General features: G+C 46.2%; 1 protein-coding gene across 2 annotated transcripts in view; it reads left to right on the forward strand.

Moving 5' to 3' along the window:
- Positions 1 to 20,678, forward strand: part of nr5a2 (nuclear receptor subfamily 5, group A, member 2) — a 56,876-nt gene that overhangs the window by 2,466 nt on the left and 33,732 nt on the right. For both annotated transcript variants that reach the window (XM_062450594.1, XM_062450595.1), the window contains exons 2-5: positions 79 to 210; positions 2,444 to 2,562; positions 4,930 to 5,071; positions 9,558 to 10,270. In XM_062450594.1, the coding sequence (XP_062306578.1) occupies positions 79 to 210; positions 2,444 to 2,562; positions 4,930 to 5,071; positions 9,558 to 10,270 (1,106 nt within the window). The remainder of the gene's footprint in view (positions 1 to 78; positions 211 to 2,443; positions 2,563 to 4,929; positions 5,072 to 9,557; positions 10,271 to 20,678) is intronic.

Below are 20,678 nucleotides of genomic sequence, written 5' to 3' on the forward strand. Positions count from 1 at the left end.
TTCACCGGATTTAAAAGGACATTTGTGCGGCTTTGTGAACTTGTGGTGTGGTGTCCCGTCCCGTACTGTCCCGTCCAGGTGGCCCACCGGACGGAGCTGAGTCTCCCGCTCAGCCCAGCAAAGCTGTCATGCTGCCCAAAGTCGACACGGAATCTCTGGGACTCGCTCGATCGCATGGGGAACAAGGGCACATGCCAAGAAATATGCAAGGTAAGATTATCGTAAGGTATTCAGAGACATCATTTAGTGGCATGACCGACTATCATGCGTGCGTTATCATAGCGTCTTGACAGTGCGTAATCATGGCCGAAAGGCAATCCGTGTCCGTCTGTTAGAAACTTGGCTTATATCTCCAACTCTATCAACTTTGGGGAAAATAAAACTTGAAACTCCTTAAAACATAGCATTAGCCCTCCGTTAATAGCTTCAAATAAGCGGAATGTAGCCTATGTACCAAAAAGCTCTTTCATATGTTATTGAGGATACTTTTTGTGGCTCGTATTCCACTTGAATGAAATTATATAACAAAATTCCACATACTGAAATTAATCAGATTTTTCTAATAGGCCAAACATCCTAAAGCCAATGCCTCGACCGGATGCAATAGACTGTGCTCACATCACGAGCCTATCTTATATGTTGAGCCTCTTATCAATGTTACAGAATTGTTTTTAAGGCTACAACTCAGTAAGAATATATAGCTATTGTAGAAAATATTCTGAAATTAATTGCTCAAGTTTTAAAGTGTAAATGTCGTGCTCGGTGCTAAAAACACAATGTCGAATCAGTTTAAATTCTCATTAAAGTAGTAAACAATAAAAAAAAGTTAACTGTATTACATTTTCAGCTGTCGTTAATTCAATATGATAAGAATGTTAAAATGCGTTATATTTCAGTATTTTTAGTGGGAAGTGATGGCGTTAAAAGACTGCTTCCTAAAGCAGCCTATCAAACAATTTCATGGAAATGTAGAAATTCAGCCTTAATTGAGAAAGTATTCTCGCGGTTCCAAATAATGTCCCAAAAAATTATTATGTCCTATATTAGGTCAAGATTGGGTCAAAATCACTATCTTTGAATCACGTACTTCCTATCTACAAACATTTTATAATGCGAACCTAAAACAGCATAGAGGTCTGTAAGCCCAAAACGATTGAAGAGTCAGCTAAATTACGATGGTGGTTGAGGATTTTTTTTAATCATTAGGCTATAAACATATTTTAACAAAATGTTTTCCTGCTTTTGTATAGTTGCTTTTCAGTATTATAGCAAGGAAATATGTCTTTGAGTTTGTTTGGCATTCTGAACTTGGCAGGGTGAATGTGAATGGCGTACATAGGATAAAGGCTATACATATTCGTTCAAGTTTTGTTCGCATTCGACCCGCATAAGATGCTATGCACCCTATTTATTTGTTTATTATAACAAGACTCAACTGTGCATATTTACTATCTATTTGCATAGTATTTTATATATTATATTGCATAGTATACTTTTACCATGAAGATCAAAAGAGATAAACTTCAGGACCCCGAGTCAACTTGTTGCATCTCTTTACCTCAAGTTAACACGATTTCTCATCGCAAGAAATCAAAAGATCATAGGAATGACTTAAAATGTTCTCCAAGATCATAGTAATAACTTTTGCAAATGGTAAGGTAAATGCTTTTGAAACTCATCATCAATATTTTACTTGTAGTCTTTACAAGTGTTGAGGAATTAATTCCTTAATTCCAATAGGCCTACTCCTTCATGGAATTCAAAGTGCAATTCTGTCTGATGTTCATTGCGTTTTATTGGAAAGATAAATTAGATTGCAACCAGTATAAATGTCACCGCAGCTGTTTTCATAGCGCAGTCACAGTTCCTTGTCAATGCGAAGTATTTCTTTCAATAGATAGATCTGTCTGTTAGAAATAAATAGATGCTGCTGCATGCACTGACATTTTAGGCTAGGAATTTTCAACAGTTTAGCTCATCAAAATGCACTGGTGAGAGAATGTGATTCAGTTTGAGAAATTGTAGTTCAGTTGTCCAGTCCAATTTTATATTTCCCTCGCACAGAGCAAAAGGTTACAGTCTGTCTTTTGTCTGTGGGCGGCAACATTTTCTCCTCGAATCCTTAACTGCATTTCCCTTATGAATTCACGACTTAAAGTCATGAATATTTATTAAGCACAGTTTCGTACGTTTGCCTTGTCTCCGACAGAAAAAGGATAACAATTGTTAGCCTATAGGCCTAGTCTAAATTCTTTCTGCTCGTCTAAAAAATTGATTTCGAATTTGTTTGTTTTATTTTGTATTAACGTATGTTGAACCAGTAAGTTAAAAACGTTCTCGGTTTAAAAGAAAATGCTACAACATCCTTTAATATCGATGCACATGTTAAATGACTATATATTTTCCTTTATGCACTAAACTATGTATATCTTTTTTTCTTCAGCTGCCCAGTATAAAATGATGGACTACTCTTATGACGAAGACTTGGATGAGATGTGTCCCGTTTGTGGAGACAAGGTTTCTGGATATCACTATGGACTCCTCACCTGTGAAAGTTGCAAGGTAAAATATGTACTCTTTTTGAACTCTTTCTTTTTTTCTTCTCTTATAACTTTGCCTTTACCTTTTGGTCTATGGAAGGAGGATACTGTATACCAGTAAGTTAGTCAGATTTGCTCTACTGATAAAGTTACAAGGCACAAAATAGTGAACTGAGAATACTATGCAATGCAAAAGCAAGCCATTGCATTTAACTGTGCTTGAAACAAGTTAGAGAGTTCTTGCCTGTGTGGACCTTATTCAAAACAGTATTGTTTGTATTCCAATATATTGCATTTGATATTATAAAAAAATATGTTGTCAGTGGAATAATAATTTCTTTGGATCTTGATGTAGTGGTAGCTTGATGTAGCGATATCATCACCATCATTTTTCTCCCATTTTCACGCTTAAAGATGGCCTAAACTGTGGTTTGTGATCTTTTAGTTGTATGGGGGGACCCAGTGGGGGGGGGGGGGGGGGTTTACACCCCCTCCAACAAAATACGGTTTTATTTGCGAAGGAATGTGCCCAAGGTTTATTCAACATAGTTGTAAATGGGATCTCTTTATCAGGAACTAATCAGAGGTGGCTTGATGTGAACTATGTAGTTACTGAGATGGGGAAAGTTTGTTTTGGACTAAGAAAAGGCTGCTTTGAATGTTTTCTCTCTTTTCCTTTTGTGGTGTGTGTTCCCTGTGGCGTAAGGATGGGTGGTATGAGGGCTCAGTGACTGAATATACACACTGTGTGTGTGTGTGTGTGTGTGTGTGTGTGTGTGTGTGTGTGTGTGAGGCACTGCATTAGTGTTCATTAAACCTCAACTCACATGCACACACATCAAAACACTGTCAGTTCAGATTTGCCCTGAACACACGGCACCACCCACCCACACATATAAACACATACAAAACCACACTGTACCTGTTAAAACAACACCAACAATCAAGAGCAGACCTCAAGCCCTAGTATCTCACACTGCTGTCTATTTGGAGCCTTTCAATACTTGCTCCGTGTCTCCGTTTTTCACTTTTTCAGTAAAACCACAGTGGAAAAGCAGTGGAAGGTCATCAAATCCAATCAAATTCAATTTGTGTAGCAAGCACTTCTTACAAGCAATGTCACAGAGGGCTTCACATACGCTCATAGAACCGCTCCTAAACCAACCTAAACCCTCAAGGAACCCTTGAGGGTTTATCTTAAACCCTTATGAAAAGCAATGTAGACTCTGCACATACGTACATGCACCCAGATCCCAACGCATGTGGATGAACTCGGGTCTCACATTGTTTTGGGTAAAAAAGCGTCAGCTAAATGAACATATTACATTCAGCTAGTGTACGCTTTCTCTGTAATGCACGTAAAGAGCAAATGAGAGGTTGTCATAGGTTCTCGTCTAGAGGGGATGTCTTGAGGTTTTACGCCACTTGGGCTGTTGGTATCCAAGCCATTGTCAGGCATACTGAATGTATTTATAGTGTGCGCTCTATGCTAAAAGGAAAATTGTAGAGAATCTTCACTTTGACTCATATCTGTCCTGCCTAAGTCGGTAGACTGGCCAACTACCATAGTTAAGTTTTCGTGGTGTGTGCACGGATCAAGCAATGTAGATTGTCCATTAAATCCATGCCTGGAATTTGGTGGAATATCGACATCTGTACTTTTAAATGGGCCAGGTTTAGGGATTCTCCCCTAAGTATGGATCTGGAATAAGTTAACAGCTTTTTCACCTTTGATTTTCCTGCTGCTATGAAAATGTATTCAGGGTTGCAGATAGAATCGTGCAATCCCGGAACTGTAAATTATGGATATAATTTATTGGATTTGGACTCCTATCCTCATATTTTTCAATAATTGGAGTTGGAGAAATTCTGAAGTCTTTATGGGGCCAAGTAAGATAATAACCAATATATACCACAATAGAATACATTGTGTAAAATAAAATATTTGAGGTGGATTATAATTCTGTCAAATGAGGTTTAGATATAAAATGACTCACTTTATTTCATAAGTAAAATGTTGCATATTCTAACTTAAATTAAGTTAACTGTAGTTATTCCATTCTCATAATCGCTCTCATGCAGGCCCAGTTGTCTTGTCATAAATGTCATCAATATTAGTTACACAGTGTATGTTTACCTGCTAAAACAATACAACTTTGACTTCAACCTGTAAAATTCACGAATTAACACTTTCCCTTGACCTTGGTATTAAATGATGCAGGGTAAAAGTGGTGTAATTCCGTGTGCGTGCTTTGGACGTGTCTTTCTTCCATCTGCGTGTGAGTTTTCCCGTGCCTGTTCTTGACCCCCTCCTTGTCCTGTGTGTGAATGGCTTGATTGCAAATGCACAGGTCATAAGCGTTGACATCTTCATTCCCCGTCTCCACAGGGCTTCTTCAAGCGCACGGTCCAGAACAACAAAAGGTACACATGCATCGAGAACCAGAGCTGTCAGATCGACAAGACTCAGAGGAAGCGCTGCCCGTACTGTCGCTTCCAGAAGTGCCTCACCGTCGGCATGAAGCTTGAAGGTAAGGGGACACTCCGGACCCCTCCGCCCCAAACTCTCGGTTGGCCTGCTCATTCCCTAACCATGCTTTGAATTATGGGAATGTGGAGGGGGAAGTTGGGAGCTCCTCGACAAAAGCACCAGAAAAAGAGAGTGTGTCACAGGCAGAGGTTTGGAAGTGTAGCAACAAATGATAGGCTGACGACAGGGTTATTATTTTGGAAGAGCGGCCATTTTAAGTGTCCTCCGTGTTTGATTTGAAACTAGTCCAAACCGAACCTTGACCAAACAAAAAGTGCTGTGCAAATGTGGGTGTTGTGGTGAAATGTTTATCTTTACTAAGCAGCGAGGGGGAACAAGAAAAGTCGCTTTGCAAAACCCATCCACGCATACCTGTGATGACTGCACTGCAGCCTAAAGTTCACAAAGAACTTCAACTAAACAATTAACGAGCGTAGCAAAGGCACATCTAGCTCGTGCTTTACCCTCCTTAAAGACAACATATCGTTTGGAGTCTTTTCCCCATCCTCCATCAGGGTGGCGTATTAATTACTGGTAATTGCAGATGAGCCTGAGGGGAGAATTTTCCCTGCCTGTCATTTTACAGCTTTTACCCAGGGTTTGATTTGTTTTGGTGGGCTAGAAGCCGGGTGCTGGAGGGGCCCCGGAGCACTCTGTCTGCTGTAGTCCAGGGCCCAGAGGCTCTCTAGAGCGCATGGCCTCTGAAAACTCAGCGGCTGCCACAACCTGTAATCACTACTGGGCTCCTTCTGCTGATCTCTTCCCACACAGTCAGTAAACACATACATATATTCATAGCCCCTAAATAATGTGTAAAAGAGTTAGTGCCACACTGGAAGAATTCAGCTTATGCTGTGTCTTAAATACAAATGTGCAAAAGTTTTAGCCATAAAGAAGATTTGAAGTATTTCTGTCTTTCGACTCTTATTTAGTGTAATACTGATTGACACACATCAATCAAAGGACATATAAAGTTGTTTTAGGTGGTAAAGTGTTCCTTTGGGCCTCCTTCTTATGTCACCTCATGAGTTGGACTGCTCATTATTTATTGTTTGTTTTGTTTCCCTAGTATTATCCAAAGTCCCTCTGTTTGTTGATAAGTCAGTTGGCCAATCGGATTAGCCGTAGGAAGGTCAGAGACAGGCAGAGTGAAAATGGCTCACTGGTATAAACTGTGTTGTGACATATCTGTCTGTTCCTTCCAAAAATTCAGTTCCCTTTATCTACAAATGATAAGCACTTGGCGACTACCAACTTGATTAGGAGGACAAGGAATCAAAAATATTATTAGGCTGCATAGAGTTATCGCTTGTTGCAACTGCTAAATTGCTTACCTCTGACCTAATGTCCCCTCGGCTGTCTTCATAATTTGATTAAAACCACACTTTTTCCGGTTGTTGTTGTGACTTTGCATCACGTGTTGACAGTTCAGTATTTTGACTGAAACTTCTCATTAAATGTGCTGCTTTTATCAGCATTAGGACCCATATAGCAAAGTATGCTAAACAACTCCTAATTCCTTATTGCTTGTTTATTGTCCTTTCTTCTGGGCAAGACTATAACTAGCATCAGTAAACAGGAACCGTAAGCCGAGGGCTTATCTTTTCCAGGTTACTTTAGTGCTGCCTGCTCCAATCAACCAAACACCGCACAGATCAATAAAATTACACCGTACACTTTTTCCTGCTATAAAAATGCATAATTCTTTTGTTAAGTTACTCATCAGTTATATTATGTGTCTTGCTTATGAATCAATCGTCCCTCATTTTACCCGGCAAAGATACTTTTCTGACCGAATTACCACGTATATTCACCTTGCCCTACCAATCCACTGCATGAAACGCGCATATGCCGAATCAACATAAACGCACATTCTTTTTTTTCACCTCACCCCGTCGCAGATTTGTTTGTTGTTTGAACCCCCCACCCCTCGGTCCCAATATTTCCACACGGATAAACGGAAGTGTCTCCGCCGTGTTAGTCTTATCCCTCTTCTCGTCCGCCTCCCTCCTTTTTTTTTTTGATTCCCACTCGGAAGCCCTTTCTCTCTCTCTCCAATGGAGTCCACCGCTGGTGCAGCCAGAGACCTGTCCCATTACTTATGCATAGGTATCATAGGTATTCATGTGTTTGCGTGGGATAGTGTGCATCCAGAGTATGGCCCAGGAGAACATGACAAACAGGGTGTCAGAACCAGGCCAGGGGAGCCATTTATATGCTCTGATCCGACAGGGATCCTCACCTACGCGCGCTTAATATTCCTGTATATTAAACACTCATAAATCAGGCGGCATAAGCAGCCGCCTTTACGGCGATGGTCTACGTGTGTGTATGTGTGTGTGTGTGTGTGTGTAGAATGCAGAGTAATGGAGCGACTTTGAGATTTGCCCGACGGCCCCAGGTGGCTTGACCTTTATTTTTCTCGGTCTCTGAACTGCCCTCGCGTGTCCCAGCCTCGTACCCTAATCTTTGCTCCATAAACCCCATACCCCCCCCTGCCACCCACCCTCGCCCCCTCAAGAATTCTTGCCCCCTTATCCCGACATCCAACCCTCCCCCCTCCCGTGCCCATGCTCTCTTCTCCCTCTCCCCTGTCTCCCTCCCCCCTCTTTCCCCTCTCCCTGCCTCCCCCTCTCCTCCCCCTCCTTTCTCCGTCTCCCCCCTCCCACTCTCTCCCCCCCTCCCACTCTCTCCCCCCCTCCCCCTTCTCCCCCTCCCCCTCTCCCTCTCCCTCTCCTCTTCCTCCCCTCCCCCCCCCCTCCAACCCCTTCTTCCTCTCTCCCCTTCCCCCTCTCCTCCCTCCCCTTAGCTCCAGCCTCGTCCCGGGCTCAGATTAATCTGTGTAACATGCATGTAAATAACCTTGTTTAATTAGATACAAGGAGGAGGGTGAAAAGAGAAGCCTGCGTTCAAACCCCCCCCCCCCCTCCGCCCCCACGCACCAACCCCCCCAGTATTCATGATGTGATTCCCAGCCAGGTCCGGACCTAATTGTGTTTTCCCAAAAGGGCCAACTATTCGTTTTGAGCTCATTAATTACCCTGTTGCTCTAAATCATTAATAGTTTGAGTCACCACAATAATGTATAATGTATACAAAGGGCCTCTTTTTTCACATGTGATGAATTGTTAACCGTGATGTTAATTCTTTAGACTGTGTCGCGTCGGACTTGATACCCGGCACATTTGAGATGTGTGTGCGTGTGTGTTGGTTCATGTGACACGTGTTTCTAGGCCTGTTTGTTTGGGCATATGGAGCTAAGGGCTTGAGGAGTGTGTATATGTGTGTGTGTGTGTGTGTGTGTGTCACTCGGTCTGTCTGGGTTCTGTCCTGGGTGTCAGCGGACCCTTGCCCCCCTCCCACTCTCGCGGCCGTCTCTCCCTCAGATCAGCCCTGCTGGGTGTCTGTGATGCGCTCGGCGGCGTGTGTGAGTGTGTGTGCGGACCCTGGCCGCTCCCCTCTCTCAGATCAGCGGGGCCGTGACAGACACTGCTGGGATGGAGGCCATTAAAACCGCTCCCAAGGCAGCTGTTGGGCCAGCCCCTTTTTAATTCCTTTTTTTCTTCTTTTTTTTTCATCCACCTCGTGGATATATTATGGCCTGAAGTATCCAGAGTGTGTGTTCGTGTATGTGTGTGTATGCCTGTGTGCGTTTTGCATGTGTGGAGGCTCACTTTGACCAAAGACTAGAAGGGGTATCTATGTTAAGTATGTATTGGTTTTGTGTGTGTGTGTGTGTGTGTGTGTGTGTGTGTGTGTGCGTGCGTGTGTGTAAATCGCACTGTCCCAAATGTCCACCATGCTGAGACTGTCTGCTCCAAAGCCCTATCAGAGAGAGAGAGAGAGAGAGAGAGAGAGAGAGAGAGAGGTATAATTAATAATCAAGCATGAATAATTAAGACAGGCACCCCCGACAAAGACAGACAGAGAACCAGCCTCCCTATGGCAAACAGAAGATCACACATGGTCCAGGCACTCACACCCACAGAGCCCAGAGAGGTCTCCTCATTCATTAGACATGGTCCAGTCGGGGGGAACTCGGTTGGTTTCTGCTTGGTTTGACTTGATGTTTGGTTTGACTTGATGTTTGGTTTGTTAGAATTGTGTATCTTTCTGCCCCCATGTGTTTTGAATTTTCCAAATGCATGGTAGAATGATTTGCGGATAAACAGTGGCAAATTCAGATTTTGAATTTGACTAATGTTATTCTTATTTGGGGTCAGGACAGCCGGTTTAGTCAATGTCCAGTTAGTTGTTGATGAGATGCCTTGCCTTTCAGACATTTCCTAAACTCTTTTTTGGTTGTTGCTTGTATTTGTGTACATGTGTAAAGAGTAAAACATACTATTTGAGGCATTACTGAAGATATTGCAAGCGTTTCGCAAAGACTAGAGATGTTCAATCAATACTCTTGGGACATCCTACCGCTAATAATTGTATTTCCTGTGTGTTTCTTCCTGTTTTGTGTTTCTTCGCGTGTCTCTCAGCCGTGAGGGCGGACCGCATGCGCGGCGGCCGCAACAAGTTTGGCCCCATGTACAAGCGCGACCGGGCGCTCAAGCAGCAGAAGAAGGCGCTGATCCGCGCCAACGGCCTGAAGATCGAAGCCATGACCCAGGTGATGCAGGCCGTGCCCACCGACCTCACCCTCTCCTCCGCCATCCAAAACATCCACAGCGCCGCCGCCAAGGGCCTGCCGCTGAGCCACGCGCACCACGCCGCCCACACCCACCACCACCACCACCCCCACCACCACGCCGCCGGCCTGCCCCCGACAGACTACGACCGCAGCCCCTTCGTCACGTCGCCCGTCAGCATGGCAATGCCCCCGGGGCACGCCGCCGCGAGCCTGCAGGGCTACCAGGCGGCCTATGGCCACTTTCAGAGCCGCACCATCAAGTCCGAGTACCCAGACCCTTACACCAGCTCGCCCGAATCCATCATGGGCTACCCCTACATGGACTCTTACCAGACAGGCTCCCCGCCCAGCTTTCCCCACCTCATCGTGGAGCTGTTGAAGTGCGAGGCGGACGAGCCGCAGGTGCAGGCTAAGATCCTGGCATACCTGCAGCAGGAGCAAGCCAGCCGGGGCAAGCACGAGAAGCTCAACACCTTCGGCCTCATGTGCAAGATGGCCGACCAGACCCTCTTCTCCATCGTGGAGTGGGCCCGCAGCAGCATCTTCTTCCGCGAGCTCAAGGTACGTCGTGCACACACTTCCTCACACACACATTCACACACATTCACACACACGTACGTTGTTGTGTCTGAACAGTCAGTGCTCGGGTATTTGCTTCAAAAAACATATACCTTTCCTCTAAGCAAATTGTCATAGTGTGCTTTCCTAAGTGAGGTACCTTGTAAGAAAAGATGAATGAATTGAAAACAAGCTGTGAGAAACATGTTTAACACGGCTAGAACATAAATAAACGAGGATGGCAACAAGCATTACTTATAGATGTTACTTATAGCATTTTCTCTGCTCTCCTACTTTATAAACCAGTCACATTATACGTGCATGGGTGTGAGGATTTATACGGGCAATATCTCCAGTATTTGTGTGGGTAGGATTCAATCTGTGTTTTGTCAGGATGCTAAATGTTTCACCACAATAAGGTTATCTATAATTGACAGTTTACCACACAATCCGTGAACTCTGCATCAGAGCCCTAATCTTTTATCTTGAACAGCCTTTAATCTTTCTCTTTTATGTACTGGCTTGACACTAATGCAATGTGTACAGCCCGGAGTGGGGGGAGGGAGGGTTTTCCATTTAGCTGCCCGTACGTCTATTTTAGCGTTGGATACAAATTAACAGTAGCCCCGTGTACGTGTGTCACATTTTTTGGGGGGGATGGGTTATGAAAACTTTGACTGGAGGCTTCAGGCACTTTTCATCCATGCTAACAGGCTTTTGAAGTGAATATCACACTGTGTTCTTCCTTCAGATATCCCTCTGATCTGAAGAAAGCGGTGGAAATATGTGGTCAATAAGGCAAATAAACATATTTTGGCTGGAAAACGTCCTATAAAATTAATGGATGAACTTTATTAACAGCATCACAAAAAATACTAGAGAGGGTACAATTTCTGGGGAAATTGTAGGGTGTGCTTGCTTGCGTCGGTTGCACAGGGGTCCGTTTTTTACAACTGATATTTCTGTATATTTTATATAAAAATGCATACTTATTATTTATAAAGATTACATAGATTTAAAAGCATTTTTTTTGCTGCTCATTTACAACTCAAAATACGAGTGAAGTGTAGAATGAAATAGATGTCTTCTCATTTCCCCTGCAAGAGGCAGCCTCATCGTTGAATCAAAACGAATACATTTGGCAGACCGGTGTAAAAATTTACCTAATCTCTATGACTTAAACGTCCTTTTAAGTTTTTCCCTTCTCGTGATATTTTCATGCATTTAGCCTACTCATTGCATTCATTCATTAATAAAGAATCCCCTTTGAAGATTATTCTACGACGTTACAGTACCCGGCAGTAGAAGATGGAATCGCGATTCAAACAGTACTGTACCATCTGCTAACTGAAAATATGCCCCCCAAAACGTAAATAAGCTTGACATTTATTTAGTTGAAAATCGCTCATTCATAAAAAGCTCGCTGGTAGCGATCATTGTCAGTAACAACGCAAAATGCGATATAGCCCTGTGTGGAGAAGCTGCCCCGGTAAATTGTACTACTACGGTACAGTACTAGACTACTGCTGTGTTCGTCTTGGTAGCGATTGCGTTGGTTGAATTGGATTTAACGTTCCGTTGTAAGGTTTAGGCTGAAATTAATTATTTTCATGAACAGATTGACAAAGTTTAGGCTGTGGCAATGAAGTTCAGGTTAGTAGTTAGATAGACTTTTGATTTAAGTAAGGGGAGTGCCGAACATGTTCTGTTGCCGTTTGACTTCCTAAACAGCTGTGTAGATGTTTTTGTAGTGTCTCGCGTAGGCTACAGCGTTGCAGTGATACACTGGATTGAAACCACAGGTAATGATAATTTCACCCACAAATCGTTTACTTGTAATCTAATGTCATAATAAATCCTACAACGAAAATGTATTTGTGAGGAATGTTTATTTTAACGATTGAAAACAGATGCATCATAGACCACTGTAGTAGCTATGTGTTGCCCGGGCAACAGAGGCTAATGTCATGATGCTAATACTTCAGTGACACAGTAGACTACTGTTTCCGAAAGTAGATGTACTTCCTTAATAAAATCAGCTTATATTGTACATTACACGTCACAATTGTGTGTCATATCACAAAGTAAAATTAGTAAATAGTTATCACCCTGGCCTCTTTGCTTGTGGCGTTTCTGCAGCTGCCTTGCAGTAAAGCAGTTAGCTTAGCTATCTCCCAGAAGTTAACGAGCTGCTAAACTAATGTTCTGCTAGAGGTAGTCACGCGAGTTTTCGTGACGTTAGTGACGTAAGTAGCGTCATTGACTGTGGCTAGCAAGTTAGCCACCGTTAGCTTCACTTTTTGCCACAAAAACTTAATTTCCACTTAAACCATGCAACGGAACGTAAATACCAATAGAAGCAACTCAATCGCTACCAAGACGAAACTTTTGACACCTAGGTTGTCTATGTAGGCCAAATATTGACTGAGTTTTAGGGGGGCAAAAAGAATAAAAAGAATAATAATATATATGTGAGAGAACAAAGGTTGTGCCCTTGCCGAAGGCAAAGCACACCCAATTATGATGTCATCATGAAAGTGAATCTGGGTCCCAGCTGAGGCTTAAAGGAGCAAAAAAGAAAATATTACCACCAAAATGTATTGATTTACATAAATGTGCATCCAATCTGTGTTTATGGGTTTGTCTATTCCAATTATTAGAAAGAAAGAAAAAATTTTGGCTGAAAGAGCACTATTTGGAGTGTCAGTGTTTTCAAACAAACCACCAACAACCTCCTTGCCAAAAACAACCAAAACCCTTCCTGTAAAAATTGTATTAACCCCCCCGCCCCCCTCCACCACTCTCTCTCTCTCTCCCCTCCAACACCCCTGAGAGAATGGGGGATGTTTCCAGCACATGTTTGTTCGCTCCCAATTTGATTTGTTCAGTATGAAGGTTAATAATGCGGCTCGACATGAAAGCTTTTCGATGAGTCTGTGTGCTTCACCTGTTTTTCTAAACACCCCTGCCCTTGTTGGACTCTTTTGTTGGCCGTGCTCCGAATAGCCAAAGGCTTGACTGCACATGCAAACCGACGGCACCCAAACCGACAGTTCTCTAAGTTGTGGGTGTGTGGGGGCGTGGTTTTGGGAGGAATAGTCAACACAGACCAAGACTACACAATTATGAACTTCGATGAGAGCTCTCGGGAAGCACATGTTGACATTCAGCGCGCAGCAAATCACATTGTTGACAAATCTTAATTTGCATACGGTTAGGCCCCGGTACTTCAGGGCGTTTGTATGGGCGTTTGGGGTGTGGTCTCAGACTAATGTTCTGCTGTCCCCCATTAGTTCCGAGTGAGCATTGTGTCGCGAGTCTGTGTCTCTCCAAACTCATCATGATTCAATTATGCCAAAGCCACTTGTGAGCTGTCACTTCTCGTTTGCCTCAGTGTGACACGTCATTATGTTGGCCTAATGACTATCCGTATCACCCTGGCTTCGTGTGAATTGAACTCAACATGTTATAAAGGTAGAAAATGACCCAGGGTGGAATGGGGCGGGGGGGGGGGGGGGGCAATTCCTGAAGCCCCAACAATTGTGTTGGCATAGAGGTGAAGGATGGGGGGGGGGGGGGGGGGGATGCGCTCCCACTCTAAAGCCAGGAGTGGATGTGTACCACAGGGGAGTAATTCACTGAAGTGACCGAATAATTGTTGTGTGTTTGGGGGTATTTTGTGTGGTGTCTCGCTCCGCTCCCCCTCCACTCCCGCTCCCCCTCCACTCCCCAAAATCGCCAACTAAAGCAAGAGAGTTGAAAAATGATGTGCATGCAGGAGCACTGACCGCTTTTTTCCCAGCACCCCCCCCCCCCCCCCTCCATCATCAGCACTACCCCAATCCTACCCCTCACAGCTAATTAATAGCTACTTGAGCATCCATTGTTAAGCAGAAAGCTTAGTGTCGGTGATGGGAGAAAGGCCTGTGTAAGCCCAAAACAATTCCGACATGCGCAGGCAAATTGGAGCATCAATTTCTGAAGAGAAACCTAATCAGTTTGTCCTACACATAACCCACTATGGCTGAAATCTTTCAGTATTGTAATATGGTGTATGTATTTTTTCGGATTTTTCTGCATTATTTATCATGATCATGTGTACCGGCTAGTTTTGGACAATACGATAAAGACAGCAAGAGCAGAACAGTCGACAAACACAGGAAATACAAGCGAATAAAAAAACTTTTCAGACTCTCCTATGCTCTCCATAGGGAACTATAAATACACCCACCTCAGCCCCCCACCTATTATTAGTTTAGCAAGAACAAAAGGATTTCTCTGGTAAGCGAGGCCGGGGGTAAGAGGCGTCTGCCAAAAGTGTTTAAAGATTTAGTTTCCAAAAGTTGGACTTGGTCATAAATATTTTGCCATTAGTAGATCTCTAAAGAGAGTTCCCCATTGTGCTCCAAGGGAGCGCGGTTCACTGTGGCTGTGAAAGATACAGAACCAGAGCCATTATATATTTCTCACACCTTGAAACGGGGCTGGGGGATGGGGGTTCCTCCCAGTAACTACCCCAGTCCTGATTCATTTCACATTCACAGCTTTCAGGTCCAGGTGTCTTAGTATTGTCTGGTTCTGATCGAAGTCCTGCAGAGATTTTAAAAGTCGTTTTTTATTTATTTATATTTTGTAAGTTTTTTTGGTGTGCTAACAGGCATAGTAGCGTTTCAGTAAGTGGGTTGTTGTAAAAGTGTGTGTGTGTGGGTGAATCCCGTGTGTGTGTGTTTACTTAGAAAACTCATACGTGGGTGTGTTCTCAGTGCTGTCTAGCTTCTGGCTGCTCCCTCCCTGTTTTTAACTGGACACACTTTCAGATCCGCACCAAAACAAATGGGGGGTGGGCTATCACCCGAGGTTGGGGTTGGTGGGGCATGGAAGGGGCGGCGGGGGGGGCGGGGGGGGGGGGGGGAGAGGGGGGGTGCGCAGTGGTGGGACACTGAGGACACACAGTCCATGCCCTGGCATGACTTCATGCCAGCAACAGTTAACATTAGATTGTTTTCCGTCCCACCAACCTGTAGCATTTAAATGTGTCGCGAACAACCTTAAACGTGCGCGGAAGGCCACATGTATGTTTGAGAGTGTGCGTGCGTGAAAGCAAGCATCCGTCCGCGTGTGCAAGTGTCCGTCTACGTCCGAGTGTGTGCGTGCTTGCCTGCGAGCGTGGGTGTGTGTACATGTGTGTGTGTGTGTGTGTGCGTGCATGTGCGTTTGCTACTCTCCGCCTCCCCGACTGAGGAGTGAGTCACGGCTGGTGCGGGAGGCTTGTGCTCTGCTCCACCATTGTTCAGAGGGTAGGATGCATGAGCCGAGCTTTTCCTCCTCCTGACAACACAATGGGACGGAATTAAGCCTCCGATTGTGCTTATTGATTCATATGTTTGTGCTATTCCTCCCTTTTGCTCCGCTTTAGTCACTCTGCGTCCCCGCACCGGCTTTGCTCATTACAACTGTCCCACCGAAAAGTCAGTACATCGCCAGCGGACATTTCCCTGTTTGCACAGGAGTAAAAGAGGAACACGGATAGCACTCTGTAACTTTATACGTATATTTAGTCCATCGAGCTGATAAAACCGAACCGGGCAGAGCCGGCGACGCTTTGACAGGCGGCGGCGCTGTTTATTTTTGTCCTTTCACGGCTGTTCGGGGACAGTTTGGGGTGCAGGCTCCTCTCGGCGGAGAGAACGACAATACCAGATCCGTCGTTAAGAGAGAGAGAGAGGCAGTATTGTTGGGCCTCGTTCCTGGACCCTGCACCCAGCTGAGCCGAGTCGGGCTTTATTGGTTTAGCAGCTGGAAGAGAGGAGAGAGGGAGGTGAGAGGGAGGAGAGGAGAGCAGAGGAGAGGGGGAAGGAGAGGAGAGGGGAGAGGACAGGAGGACAGGAGAAGGGGCAGGTGTACCTATTCCTCCTGTATAAAAAATGAATTATTCATATACTGTACTTCATTTGAAGAACGGGTCATTATCTTAGACAACAACGTTCCATTTCTGAAAATCATTCACTGTCTCCTACTAAATCCAAAATATCTAAAGACCCAGAATTATTTACTCTGTGTATTCCAATAAGCTGCTGTTCATAGACTCAGTGCAAGTACTTCTTGCATTCATATCTTATACAGCGTGTGTCAGTCAATCTGTCAGTATGACAGTCCCTGTGGGGTTCAATGAACCTGAATATTCCCTATTTATGGATTTACCTGGGTGAATAATGTACAGTCTGATGCCCCTACAAGTCAGGGTGTATAATTTTGCCCCCTTCCCTACCCCAACATAAATATTACATGAATTGACTTTTGTAGAAATGCGAGCATCATTTTTTCTCTCCTCTCTCCTCTCCTCCCTTCCAGCCTCTGTCCTTCTCCACTTCACCTGCACTCCCTCCATACACACACACACATCTCCTCTCTCTAACCCCCCTCAACCTTTCCCTGCCGTGCAATTTCGAGGTCGAGCGGGGATCGTTGGCTAGGGCAAAAAAAGGATGGGGGTGGGGGGTGGGGGTTCAGATCGTCCCTTTTACATCCATCCCCTGACCGAGGGCAAGAGGGGGGAAATTAATAAGGCGTTTTAGGCGTGATCTGTGAACCCAGTGAGGACGGGGGGGGGGGAGGGGGTTGTTGTAACCCCCCCCCATCCATCCTCCCCGTGCTCAGGCAACGTCCCTCTCTTGACACTGCCGGGTCACCGAGAGCCCCCACCCATACACCCCCCCTCCCCATTGCCCTGACATACTGCGTGTGCGAGGGTGGCGTTTGCAGCTGGCAGAGATTTGTAACCGTGTCCCTGCTCCATTGCATTTGAATTATTCCACAGGGCCGCCCCAACCTCCCCCGCCCCCCCACCTCTCTCTCTCACTTTTGCCAGCGTGCTCTACATGAGCTTTCCTCTAGAGCGGGGGGGGGGGGGGGTTAGACAGTGGGAGAGTGACACCAGTGTCTACACGAGTCCAGAACAGAGTAAACAAGCGAGAGATAGACAAGAGAGAGGAGCAGTAGTCAAGGAGAGAGAAAGATAGCGCGAGTGACAGAGAGACACAGAGAGAGAGAGACAGAGACAGAAAGAGAGGGAAACAGAGACAGGGAGAGAGGGAGAGAGGGAGAGAGCAGGCCTGCTTGGGTGTGAAGGTGGCGGGGGCAGGAGGAGAAGATGAACAAGGGCCTGTAGAGGCACCAAGGGCAGGTGGCAGTGTGGTGAAGGACAAGGGAGGGGGGGGAGGCGCAAGAACGAGCGAGAGGAGGCTGGGGGAGGGGGAACAGGTGGGAGGTTAATGGGCCTGGACCCGATCCACCTCGGGGGCCTTGATATATGGGGCTTTGGGCCCGGTGCAAGGCGGAGGCTTTCAAAGATATATTATTTCATTTGAGGAGCAGCATTTTGGTCCCCCCACCCCCACCCAGCACCACACACACACACATTTGTCCACTGATAAATGATACTCCCCCCCCCCCCCAACCCTCTCCTGTACGTCCGCCCCCCCTCCCCCTCCTCCCAGGTCCCCCTCGGCACACAGCCACAATTGGAGGTGGCACGTGAGCTTTCGTGAGGCTTGCTCCACTGCGCATAGTCGTTTTGGGTTCTTGCAAGGTATCGCACGTCCTTCCTCCCTTCATCTCGAAGTCCGTCTCGTTCTCACGCTGTCTCTCTCTCTCTCCCTCTGTCCGGCTCTTCCCTCGGAGTGTCGTTCTTTTCACCCTTGGTCTTTTTCCACCGCGCTCACCTTCTCTCTCCTCCAACGGGTCTCTCTTTGGAGACGCTCTCCCTCTCTTTCTCCCCGTGCCAATCCATCCCTCTCCTCCATCGCTCTCTCCCTGTCTCTCTGGAGTATCCCTCCCCTCGCTTACACGCATTCACTCTATGTATCGCGGCACAGTATCTCTGTCTCCCATCTCTCTTTCTACACACTGCGCACACACACACACACAAACACACACACACACACAGACTCCTCCCTGTGTTAAAGTAGGCTGCAGCAGGACTTGTGGAAGGCTGTTTATCTAAGCTGCTACTTTAATGGTAACAATATCTGTTTGATCAGGTCTGGGGTGAGGAGGAGGAGGGTCACCAAGGCTTGTTTTCAGTCGTAAAGTATTGAACAACAAGCCGAACGAACGCAGAACCATATATCAGTTGCTCTGTAAAACGACGATGATACATAAAAAGTAAGTGTTGCTTTTGGTTTAGAATTCGACGGCCGGGCAGATGAGTGTTTGAATAGAGCACAGACAGGAGGAATGTCTAGGGACATGGCTGGGGATGAGACTCGAACTGGAGGACGGCGCGGACGTCTGAGGACTCTGGGGAGGAAGCGACTCCCCGTCCGCCGTCTATCCGAACGCACCGTTCCATCTGCATTTCTACCGGAGCTCTCTCTGACGTTTATTTACTACCCCATCCCCGTCTGGGGACTTTGCAGTGGCGTCCGTGCGTAGTTGCTTTGACAAGCGCCCCAGGACCCCCGCCCACACACTCACACACACACGCACGCACACACACACACTCACAAGCCCCCTCAATCCCATCTGTTCCATGCAGCGATTACAAGTCCAGTGTCCTCCTTCTCTTCCACCCCCCCCCCCCCCCCCCCCCTGTGGTCCACCAGAGGAGAGACCAGAACGCAAAAAACCTAGAACGTTCCCCCAGGGATCGGTCAAGGCGGAAGGAAGCAAGGGCACTTGTTAAAAGGAAAGATTTAGGGTCGGGGGGGTAGATGGGGGGTGGGGGGGTGGGGTGGGGGGTCCCTGCGGACGTGAGGGAAAGGGGGAGCAGGGGAGAGCTTTTAGCGTTCGCGCTGAAGTCTGCTCATCCACTTGTTGCTTTGATGAGGGATAAAAGGCTGTAGCGAAGTTTCTGGGGCTGAATATGATGGACTCATCCTTCCTGACTTGTCCAAACTCACCGGTTCCTTTTTCTTTCTTTCTTTTTTTGGGGGGGGAGGGGGGGGTACATATTTCCCCCCCCCCCTGCTTTTCCTCGTTTCCGTTTCTTTACCTCATACTCATCCACACCATTCTCTTGATTATTCTTCTCCTCCCTCTTCCTCCACCTCTTCCTCCCTCTGCTCTTCGACAACCCAACCGAGGACCAGAGGGAAAATATTGCTTCCCCTACCGGCAATTCTTTTTTATTTTTAGTTAGCGTGGTGAGAACTTACATTTGCCTGCACTTCATCAGACACAGAGCACAGCCTGGCCACGTTAAGTCTTGTTTAAAGACGATCAGGGTAAAAGCCTTTTTTATTGGCAGGTCAGAGCCCTCGTTAAGGCAGAGGAGGCGCAGGGCGATGGAGTGCGCCACGACAACACCTGGGAAATCTACAGGGCGAAAGACAGAGCGAGCAGTGGAGATGAGAAAGAGAGTGTGTGAGAGAGAGAGAGAGAGAGAGAGAGAGAGAGAGAGAGAGAGAGAGAGAGAGAGAGAGAGAGAGAGAGAGAGAGAGAGAGAGAGAGAGAGAGAGAGAGAGAGATGCGAGAGGGGATAAATAAAGTGGACATTGGAAGCTGATTTCGTTGGCTAGCTGACGAATCAACTTTAAAGGTGTGCGGGTCATGGTTAACACCCGCGCACCTACTGTAGATGACGCACACCAAAGAGCCTGGTGTTTTCCCCTCCCTCCCTCTAGTCTATCACCCTCTCTTCCCCCGCCTCTCTTTAACCCACTTGGCTGCTGTTAGGCGCTGGCATTCAGCGCAATAGGTTATGCAGGAACCTTTCCAAGGAGTCTTCCATCCCAAACAGGTCGCCAGGAACGTATCTCTCTCGAAAAGGTTTCAGAGTGGAGCGACGGACGGGAGTGTTGTTCTCAGGTGCGCCTCAGGTACGCACAGCGGGCACGGTCGCCCTCGGGGCGTTTTAGGGTTCCCACCCCCTGGGTCAAGCGGGGCAAAGGCGTGGTCGCCCCGGCCTCTCTCTGACACCCCCCTCCCCACACACACGAAACCTGAACTATGGTCATGACACAGAGGTATGTGGAGGTGTGGGATCATTTATCCCTCCCTTTGCTACTGAACAGTGGACATCTTGTTTTCGTCTAAAGATACATGGCAGAATGTGTCAAACATGAACCAGTAACAATAGCCCTCCCCCCACCCCCATCACCACCACCACCACACACACACACAGGCACACACACACACACACACAGACACTTTATACTATGAGCACGGTCTAGCAATTAACTTTAAGCTCTGGTCTCTTTTGTCTTACTTTGGAATCTCTCTCTCTCGCGCGCGCGCTCTGCGCAGCTCTTTCTCTCTTCGTTGATGCGCAGCCTTAATTATCTTCTGGTGATCCGTGCTGGCTTGAGGTGGTGGCAGTGTCTGCTGCCCTCGTCACTCCCCTGTCAACAGTTGTCCTCGACATCTATTTTTGCTCCTTATTTATGTCCGCTCTATTCTCGAACTATAGAGA

This window comes from Osmerus eperlanus, chromosome 24 (assembly GCF_963692335.1).
Source record: "Osmerus eperlanus chromosome 24, fOsmEpe2.1, whole genome shotgun sequence".
NCBI lineage: Eukaryota > Metazoa > Chordata > Actinopteri > Osmeriformes > Osmeridae > Osmerus > Osmerus eperlanus.